The following is a 10,733-nucleotide window of genomic DNA, read 5'->3' on the forward strand; positions in this document are numbered from 1 at the left end:
GTGTTTTAGCTGAAATAGGGAGCCGCAAGCTCTTCTCTTCCTGGCCAAACAGATCAAAAGCAAGATAAGATCTGATACTTTTTCCTTTCCTTGGCTTGGCTTGAATCAACTAGCTATCCCTAGTGAATGCGAGCAGCCAAGTGTATTTGAGTGGATCTTCTTTTGGCTTGGACAAACGATGAGATCAAGGAATGGCATGACTGCATGAGAGCTATTTTGTTGGTGAGAAAGAGTTTGACAGAGGGAGATGGACTGGAGTTGAGTGGGAGAGGCTAACACCTACAGGAGACTCACAAACAGCAAATTTGCTTCTTCGTTTTCATGAAGTTGAAGCCGGCATAGTAGATTCTGAATAGGAACAGGAAGCTGCTATCGTGAGCTAGCTCCATCTCAGGCATTCGGCATAATAGGAGAAGAATCAGGAGGAGGGCAGCTTCGCGTGAGCAGGAGGAAGAAGTGGGATTAGAGTGAGCAGGGAGGCTGCTTGTGTTATGTTCGCCAACTCCAGAAAGGGAACCGACAGAAGAGCTTTTTTTTTCCTGAGGCAGAGAACTTAAGAAAGAAAAACTGCTCGTTGTCTTGGAGAAGCATCTGGCCGAGGTTATTTCATTGCTTGAGGTTTAGAGTGGCTTCCGAGATGAGATTTGCTCGGAGAACAGAGCAGAACTTCGGCAGATTTTCAGGGATTTAATCAAAATCATCACAGAACGTCGAGGTAATACGAGGTGTGTATTAAATGTGATTGGATTTTTCTGTTTGACTTTTGATATGATTTCTCATTAGTTTTATTAAATTAATAATAATAATAAAGATATATCATTATTATTAATTGCTCCAAAGCAATAATAGCCCGCAAACAGATTAAAACAGCTCTGAACCGCATGCATTTCCTCAATATCTATGCATTTTGTCTTGTTTTCTATGTCAATTTTGCGAATATCGAAATTAGACGAATTGATAGTGCATTTAGGGTATTCCCGATGTTCCGATCACAACGACGCAGTCCGTTTCGTGATCGGACATCGTTTAAGCAACGTCGAGGCTAATTCTTCTTGAAATGCGTGTAGTCGTTTTGGGATCACCTCGATTTTCATGTGCAATCTCATTTGAATAAATTGATAGTGTATTTAGGGTATTGACGACATTCTAATTGCACCGGTGATCCGACGTCGTTTCACCAAGTGACATTTTCTTTGAAATTCCTGCTTTGCCATGATGTTTGTATCGACCCCCTCGCATGCCCCTTGTTTTGTTAAATTGTATGTCATCATTAGGTATTCTAAGATATTTGGGATGTTCTGATCGCAAAGACGTGGTTCATTTTGCGATCAGATTTCATTTGGGCAACCTCGAGGCCTCTTTTCCCGGTATGCATGTTTTGCCTCGAGATTTGTGCCACCACTCAGGATGATCCAAATTGAACATAAAAAAATATAGTTCTTAAGTATCTGCTTTATTCCAATCACAATGGAGAAATCCGTTTCGCGAACGGACATCATTTGGACAGCGACAATGTCAATTTTTCTCAAAATTTGTGATATTGTCTCAGTATCCGTGTCACCAATATGGATGCTTCAAATTGATTAAACAAAATGTAGTTTTCAAAGGTTGACAATGTTCCGGGCGCAACGGTGAAGTCTGTTTGTTGATCCGACATCATTTGATCAGCCTCGAGCTTTAATTTCGGGTGTCGGTCGTCCCTTTTGACCGATCTCGTTCGATTTAATTGCGAGGGGTCTCGACCCAACAGAATTCAGTGTCCGGATCGCAACAATACCATCCGTTTGGCATTCGGAGGTCATTTGAACCCCCTTAAGTGATGCATTTTGTCAATACACGCATTGCCTAAATCATCGTTTTCGCCTCTTTTCGCATGGTTTTATGTGTAGGGGTCAACAGTTGATAACCATTTTGTTAGAATATATGAATTTTGCCACAATGCTTATCAAATTTGCTCATTTAGCTATACCCTTGGGTTTGTGAGCTGAAAAGCATCATGGATTGCCTGTTGGACTTATCGAGACAATGGAAATATTATGTAGTTTCAACAGTTTACTCTTTATATCATGATCCTATTCTTAGGCTTGTTGGATCAGAAGATATCTTTTGACTCATCCATTTGAGTTTGCAAAGTTTAGATTCTTCCCAATGTTGGAACATAATGGAGGCCTTTTATATACTCCTCTAACTTGCTTGGCCAAAAAAATTGGTGGAAACATTTATAAGCATTTGGATTTTAAATTTTTACTTCGATTGAGATATTTTAGTTGGCTTCCAGGTTTGTTTGAGGTGCTTGTCAATATTTTTCTCTTATTTTTAAGGGGTCTAATTAAACCGTTCTCTTGTTTAGAAGGTACTTTTAGTGTGTAGAATCTTGGGAGGAAACACCTTAAGGTCTAATAATGGATTGATGAAAGCATGCTTGGTTTCTTTTAGGTGGGCTTATGTTGGGACCTTTAGATAGCGGATCTTGAAATATTATATTACCTTGGTGCCACATTCTTGTGCTCCTTAGGCCAAATTTGGAAATTTTAGGGCTTGACCTTTAAGTGTACGACTTGGATCTTTCAACAGCGGATCTCCGGGGCATTGTTCAACTGTCACGCCATGGTGTTCATTGAATATTTGTCAAGATCTCTATTGAGAATTTTTCGATGAGGAATCAATGGGAATTATATTTCTTAGGTTTGATGCCTCGTTGTTCATTGAACATTTGGATATTTGAGGCCTTGACCTTTGGCTTCCAATAATTTTTAGTTGGCGGATCTCTGTTATTTGCTAAATGTCATGTGGTAATGCTCGTCGTGACATCACGTCTTTTTAGGACACTCAAATATTTTTAATGTATAGCCATGTTTTGAAACATTTCCTTTTTAGCAACCATTCTTTTAGGAGACTCAAATCTTTTTAATGTATAGCCATGTTTTGAAACATTTCCTTTTAGCAACCATTCTTTTAGGAGACTCAAATCTTTTTAATGTATAGCCATGTTTTGAAACATTTCTTTTTAGAAATTATTCCATGTTCTAACTTTGAAGTTATTCATTAAAACTTTGAATCAAAGTTAGATGCCAAGATCTTCTAGTGGTGGTTCTCTGGTAATTACATTGCTTGGATGTCACGCCTCGGTGCTAACAATGACTCCACATTTTTTCACGACATTCAAATCTTCTTGAATGTGATTCATTTTTGAAGCATCTTGTTTGAGAATTCATTTCATGTCCTTACTTTTCATGTTATTCATTATATCTTTCGGTGATGGAGGCACCACTGGAATCTTCTATTAACTGATCTCTTGGTGATGTATTTTTCAAATTTAGCTCTTTTGTTTCTTATGCGATGTTCTTTGAGTGACTCAAATCTTTTAGATTGCAAGTCTTTATTGAAGCAACTTTTTTGAAAATTCATTCATTATCTTTAACTCAAGACTGCCTTTTTTGTATCCTTGAGTAGTCTCTTAGGAAATATGGGGTTGGCTTAAGACTAAGGATTACAATATTTATACAATACAAGATATCGCATGACATTGCCAAATGAAGCCTAAGAATTAGGATCAATAATTTAGGCATATTTAATGAAATTGATAAATTTAGAGAGCGGGCCTAAACAATGTTTAAAATTTTAAATTGTAGCATATTCTGAGGACCTAGCTTAAAATGAAACCTATTTTCAAATTATGGGTTAACACTTCTTGTAACTACCCCTTTTTATATCCTGCCGCTGATGGACCTTTTATGTTTTGTGATAATTTTATTATTGTTTTTTGAATCAAATCAATCAAAATATCATGTTGAATAGCTTCAATTCCAAAGTTGCCTGCAAAAATGAGAGCCAATTTTAATATCTATTACTTGTCTAGTGACAAACTTGAAAGTATGCTGTCAAGTGTGGTATTGACTTTGGGTTGGCGATAATTAAGAATTTGAGCCTTTGGGTTTATTTTCTTTGCTCATTGGCATATCTCTAATTCGGTAGACCCTTGTTTTTAGCCGATTTTCTCTTTTTTCCTTTATTTTTCAGCTCAAAATTTATTGTACTATAAAGAGTTTGAAAAGATTAGTTTTATTTTGTATTGCAGGAGGCAATTTCATCTTCTTGGCGGCATCTTCCCAGCAAAACAACCAAAACATACTTTGCTATGAGAGGTTTGTGGTTCTTGAAATTGTGTATAATTCGAATCTCTAAATTCTAGATCATAGCTAGTAGCACCAAATTTATATCCCCTTCTTATTTTAATGATCCCCCATTTTTGACTCGTTGGCCTTGGTATTTCTTCGAATAATATAATTATGAATTTATGATAGTGATATGATAAATGGAAGGCTAGAGCTACATAGGAAATTTTTACAAGAGGAGATGTTTAAAATTAGTAGAATAAAAATTGGGTACATTTTATGTGATTTTCTTAATGTGAAAATTAAATTATTAAATGGTAATGCGAGAGTATTAAGTAATATCTAAATGTACTTAGTTTCCATTCCTTGGATACAGTACAAAAGAATAGGGATATAAATGGGGACTTAATCTGTATATTTAAGCTATGTGATTAATGGAAAATTACTTCAAAGTTAAGATCAACATATGCTTGTAGCTAGGTAGTGAAAAATAGAACTTGCCGATTGATTGTAAAAGATGAATATGGAGTGGTGGGATATTATTAATGTTAAATGGTTAGCAAGTGAAAGGGGTAGACGAGAGGGTCAGTGTCTTGCTCATTCAAAATAGAAGTAACATCTCAAGTAACATTCAATTGGAATGAATGGAAGAAGATTCGTAAAGTTGACCTCAAATAGTTGGAATAAGGGACTTGATTATGGTGCTGATGGTGTTTTAAATAATGAGACAAATTTAAGTTGTTTGGCGGTGGTTCTCACAAATTTCATGAGTTGATCTGTTACTTTTTGTTATAACAAGGTTCCCTTGCTTTGCCTTTGTCACAAAAAAAATTCCTGTTATACTCGGGTTTTGATAAAATTTGAAATTTATTAGGCCAGAAAATGATTTTCCTTCTATCTTCTCAGTTCTGGAACACTTCGAATCATTGCAAAACCGTAAGCCTTGTCAGTTTTCTGTCTCTGATCTTCCTCATGTGTTGGAGATAAGGAAGAATCTATGTGAAGCACAGGTGACCATTCCGTTTAGTTTATTACATGCATAATGATGTTCTGTTTTTTAATATGAAATTGGCAAATCATCTGCAGGGATTGAATGAATTTCACATCCCAGACATCTTACTGAATCGTCTCGTTGCAGCTGGTGCCAGAGAGCATCCTCCTGTATGTGCTATCCTTGGTGGAATTCTTGGCCAGGTGCTGTGTAAATTTGACTCATATAAAGAGCTCAGCATTCAGGAATTTTTATCGCCTTAACTGTCTAGATCCCTATTTATTGCAGTTTAAATAGCCAAAAAGCCATCTGTAGCTTGAGTTTTGAATTAAATAAATCAGTCTGTTAATCAGCCTGGAAAGCATAAGTATTTAGTACTAGCAAACAAAGAATAGTTAGAAGACTCAAACAAGGATCAGGATGGTTGCAACTAAAAGTGCATACGAGTTCCTAGGTTTAATAAGAAAGGCCTGCTAATAGTTTTGGCAAAAAGTTATAGTAGAGTGAGATCTAAATCAAATGTGTAATCATTTTTTAATGTGAGGCTCATTAATTAATGTTCAGAAGTTAGAACTTGGACACAATTTTTAGGAAGTTGGGAACAATAATAATGGGAGAAGAAAATATTATGTCTCCCAAATATATCTGATACGTAAAATTGGTTTATAGTTAATGATGGGGGTGTCAAAAATGCTTAATGATTGTGGACAATTTGTGTTTATCTTGATAAGGAATTGAGCGTAAACAAAAGTCTCCAACTTGTTTACTTATAAGCAGAACATGAAGAAGATCGAACTCAATCCTATACGGCTTGGATATAATAATATACATATTTCAGTGAGTGTTGATGTTTTATCAATCAATATTATTTGAAGATAAAATGATACCCAATTGTGCTAGGTTAAGTGTCTTAGATCTATCATGTAAAAGAATGATGAAATAACTGAGGATATAACTTTGATAGTTGATGTTGGATGGTTAAAACAAAAGAAGTTTCTTTAAAAAATTATATGATCAGTGAATATCATGGAGATTGAAAAGTAAACTTATAAAAATGAAATTTAACAACCATGTTATATTAATTTGAGTAGGGCTACAAGCAAACCAAACATTCGACGAACTACTCGTAGCTTGGTTCTATTAAAGCTTGTTTCTGTTCTCGTTTAATTAGCTAAACAAGCAAACTTGAACAATATTTTAAATACTCGACACTTAAATAAATAAGCTTGATAACTAATGTGTTCGGCTCAATTATGTTCATGAACGGCATCATTTAAAGCTCGTGAACTAACTCGATTCGTGTTCGATTCAAAACTCGTGAATAAGCTCGATAAAAACTCAATTAATATTTGATTATAATAATGATAAATATACATAATATGAATATTTTATATTTATTATAACTAGTCATATATGTTAATGAACTTGCTCATTTGATAGCTCAAGAATACTAGTTAGATTTGTTCATGAAGGTGATTGTTTCATAGTTCAAAAAAAAAAAAAAAAAAAGCTAAATACTGTTGCAAGAAAAGTGTTCAAAATCTCCTTGAGCAGTTTATGTCCTATATTCTATTTTATTGATTGCTTTAATCGGACTTGTTGCTTTTTAACATTTCTCAGGAAGTCATCAAGGCCATCTCTGGCAAAGGTGAGCCTATCAAGAACTTCTTTTACTTCAACGCTGCAGATGGGAAAGGCATTATAGAAGATATACCTCCTGCATCTGTTTACTGAGATTGTATTTGAATTTTGGATTGGCTGAGATGTCAAAGAAGCCTAATATTGCTTTCTTAGTTAGTTTGGTATTTGTAGTTTTACTATGAGGTTTACTAATGTACAAATGCGACTTTATATATGATTCAGTTTCACGTAATTAATCCCTTCAATTATAGCATAAATTTTTTAATATATACACCTGTTAATTACACCTGCATAACACACATCTAACATCACACACTAAGCTCTCGTTTGGGACGGCTATTTTTCTGCTTCTTAAAGCGACTTTCTAGTACAAATTTTTTATTTTTTGTACTAGAAAGCTGCTTTACAAAGTAGTAAGAAAGCAGTTTCAAACGAAACCTAAGGCTTCGTTTGAAACGGCTTTATTATTGTTTGAATATGTTTGGATCATTGAAATGAAGCAAATAAGTTTTATAGGTGAAAAATAATTAAAATCAGTCAAATATTGCTGATTCATTGAGATTAAATAAAGTTGGAAATAAAAAAAAGTTTCAATCTCTGAAAATTTTAGTTTTTAAATATTTTTTCTTACAAAAAAAACATATTTTACAATTTTAATTGCTTTTTAAAATTTCCAAAATTTAGCTGTTATATTGGCTACATACAAGAATTTTCATAATTAAATTGATCATGTCGGGTTTTCAATAGACGGTGATGAATGTTTTTATTTAATTTTATTTTATTTTTAACAAAAATAGATTTCATTAAAGGGAATGGATACAATTAAAGACCCCACACTGCGCCATAAAAATAAATCACAAAGTAAAAGATAAGAAGCAATGTAAACTGATAAATGGATGGGAAGCATAAAAAAATACTCAAAACTCAGACTAGCAAATAAGTTTTATTGGTGAAAAAAAATTGATTAAAAAATAATGATTTTTTAAATTGAATTTCCTTGTGGAAAAAGATATTTGAAATCGAAATTTTTTGAAGTTAATATATTTTTAAATTTAAATTATTGAATTTTATTTAATGCCCGTTCTTTGATTGGATTTGATTTAAATTTTTTAGTCTTTAAGATTTTTTTTTATTCTTTAAGATTTATTTGTGCAGTTTCATATGTAGAATTATTGCTGATTCATTGAGATAATTTGTAGAATTATTATAGATTCTACTTAAACAAAATGATCGAGAATGTTTAATCAAGTAAAATTATTCGTTAAATAAAATTGAATTGTGTGAAGAGGTTTGGGTCATTGAAATGAAGCAAATAAGTTTTATAGATGAAAAATAATTAAAATCGATCAAATATTGCTGATTCATTGAGATTAAATAAAGTTGGAAATAAAAATAAATTAATTTCTAAAAATTTTAGTTTTTAAATACGTTTTTCTTAGGGAAAAAAACATATTTTAAATTTTAAATACTATTCAAAATTTCAAAAATTTAGTTGTTATGTTGGCTACATGGAAGAATCGTCTTAATCAAATTGATCATGTCGGGACGGTGATGACTGTTCTAATATTTTTATTGTGTGCATATGTATAAATAAACACACAAATAAAGCATATCAAAATTTTTATTTATGATCAAATCATATTAAAATTTAATAAAATTATTTCTTTAAAATACAAAATTTTTTATTTTTGTACTAAAACTCCGTTTTAGAAAGCAATAAAAAAGTCGTCCCAAACGAAGCCTAAATTGTAATAAAATTTAATTCATAAATATTTTTATATTTAGATAAAAGTATATATAAAATAAATGCCATTATAAAATTAGATGAATGATTATTTCACTGCTAAAAGGAAAAAAAAAATCAAGCTACCACCATCAAGGCCTCCTGCCGCTCGATGAGATGGTCTATTAAAACTCAAATGTCAATATTTAGGTCGCACTGTTCACTCTCATGTGAATGACATTTTATTTGGCGATCAAATTGGGCAAACCAATGACTCCAAATGAGTGTTAGGCATTCTGCTGGAGATACTCTAAGAGAGGGCGAATTATTACGTCCGGTCACCGGACGTCCGGACACCCAATCCAGACACGCCACGTCATCCGAATACACTGGGTCCCGATGTATTTTGGTGACGTGGTGTGTCTGAAATTGGTGTCCGGATGAATCCAGACACCGGATGTAATATATTGCCCTAAGAGAGGGTGAAAATAATAAAAATAACGTTAAATTGTAAAGGTTCCAACATGAGTTTGAGTCTGATATGTGATTTTCTTAAAAAATATTACATGTTTTTTCTTGAAATTTATTCTATATTTTCTTTTTCAGTAACTTAATGTATATTTATCTTTAAGTACATGATCTTACGTATGCCTTCAATATTAATAAATTATTTGAGATTAGTTCATATTTTTGAAAATAAAATTGAGCAATTTAAAGTACATAATATTAAATATTTCTTATTTATTAAATTAACATTAATTCAGTTATTTCAATCATATTTTTATTTTTTATTAAAATTTTAATAGATTATGGCTATAGATATGTAAACTTGTAAGATTTCAATGGTACAGACATAAATCTCCCCAAAAAATATATTATATGAAATTTCAAAGGATTTAATGACGAGAAACACAATGTAATCTGCATTTTCTCACCCCCTACCTTCTTAAACTTCATTTGGAACAGCTTTTTTATTATTTTTTAAAATAACTTTTAGCATAAAAATAAAAAATTATTTTAAGAAGCAATATGAAAGCCATTCGAAACGAAACCTTACTATTTATGAAATGGCTTCTCTATGTCTGTAGGGATAAGAGAAACTATATAAACCCCATTCTAAATGCTGAATTGACACTGCATGAACTGAATTTCTTATTATTATTATTATTTTAATAATCTGTTCTTCCTTTTAGCTTTCTAAAGATTCAGCACTATCAGCGCCATCTTAACCAGCAATACTTCTTAAAAACTCTTTCTTTGGGATTTCATTAAGGAGATTAATAACATCAAACAGCTGAAATACACAGAACTATTATAATTTAATCAATAGCTAAAATACAGAGAGTTCAAATAACATAAAGGTTCAAATACCTTTGCTTCAGCATAAAAGTAGCTTTCTTGCTTATTTCAAATGGCTGTACAACTCAATAGAGACTGCTAACTAAAACCAAGAGGTTTATATCTAAAGACTATAATATTCTCCCCCTTTACACAAATGGTTCAGCTAAATAATTAGCAGATCATTACTTAACTGGAGTAAATTTGCATTTGGTTTAAGATGTTTTCAAAGTTGTCAGTACATTTCACTACAGGATGAGTGTGTACTCCCTCATATGTGGTTACAACAATCTCTTCATCCATTGACAATCTTTGAACTTGCTTCTTAACACTGCAATCCTTATGTGTGCATCTGTAATAGCTCCTGCATACAGAAGAGCACAACAAGTTCAGTAATACTGAAAACATGTTTTAGAAAGTAGTAAGAAAGCTGTCCCAAAACATGTTCCAACTGTTGGTTTTCGTCCGTCTACCGCGATCTCTTGAAGATTCTAGAAGCGGCTTATTCCAACGAGTGATGTAGCAGCTTTACACATTATAGCCATCTCACCTCTCATGACGCATGCATTTTTATATATTTTATTAAACATATTTAAAATTTTATATATTATATAATCTTCTCAATATAAAATAAAGAAATTATCAAGAAAACAATAAACAAAATATAGTTTATAAATGAGGATATGCATATTTAAATTATAAAGATAAAACAAAAAGTTTCTATCTCATATAATTTTAATTTTTCACACATCGACTTTGACCACCTAATTATTCGAAGATCTTTCAAGGTGGTCCTTTTCATCTAGAAATAAACCGGAAATATTGTCTCCCAAGCAAACAAGTTGCCCAGTAAATCAAACAAGATAAGTCTTGCTATTTACTTTCATTACACCGCATCATATGCTTACTTGTATATTTATCAAAA

At 32.5% G+C, this 10,733-nt stretch overlaps 2 protein-coding genes across 3 annotated transcripts in view; one reads left to right on the top strand and one right to left on the bottom strand.

Annotated features, from left to right (window-relative positions):
- The window catches only part of LOC110101326 (SUMO-activating enzyme subunit 1B-1), a 57,795-nt gene extending 50,798 nt beyond the window's left edge, over nt 1-6,997 (top strand). For both annotated transcript variants that reach the window (XM_028697010.1, XM_020829184.2), the window contains 4 exons: nt 4,079-4,145; nt 5,022-5,125; nt 5,202-5,309; nt 6,727-6,997. In XM_028697010.1, coding sequence (XP_028552843.1) covers nt 4,079-4,145; nt 5,022-5,125; nt 5,202-5,309; nt 6,727-6,840 — 393 coding nt within the window. In that variant the 3' untranslated portion in view covers nt 6,841-6,997. The remainder of the gene's footprint in view (nt 1-4,078; nt 4,146-5,021; nt 5,126-5,201; nt 5,310-6,726) is intronic.
- Nucleotides 6,998-9,814: 2,817 nt separating this feature from the next.
- The window catches only part of LOC110101334 (probable WRKY transcription factor 75), a 1,914-nt gene continuing 995 nt past the window's right edge, over nt 9,815-10,733 (bottom strand). Inside the window, exon 2 of the mRNA XM_020829193.2 lies at nt 9,815-10,172. Coding sequence (XP_020684852.1) covers nt 9,998-10,172 — 175 coding nt within the window. The 3' untranslated portion in view covers nt 9,815-9,997. The remainder of the gene's footprint in view (nt 10,173-10,733) is intronic.

Source organism: Dendrobium catenatum, unplaced genomic scaffold, assembly GCF_001605985.2.
Source record: "Dendrobium catenatum unplaced genomic scaffold, ASM160598v2 fragScaff_scaffold_853, whole genome shotgun sequence".
NCBI classification, from domain to species: Eukaryota; Viridiplantae; Streptophyta; class Magnoliopsida; order Asparagales; family Orchidaceae; genus Dendrobium; species Dendrobium catenatum.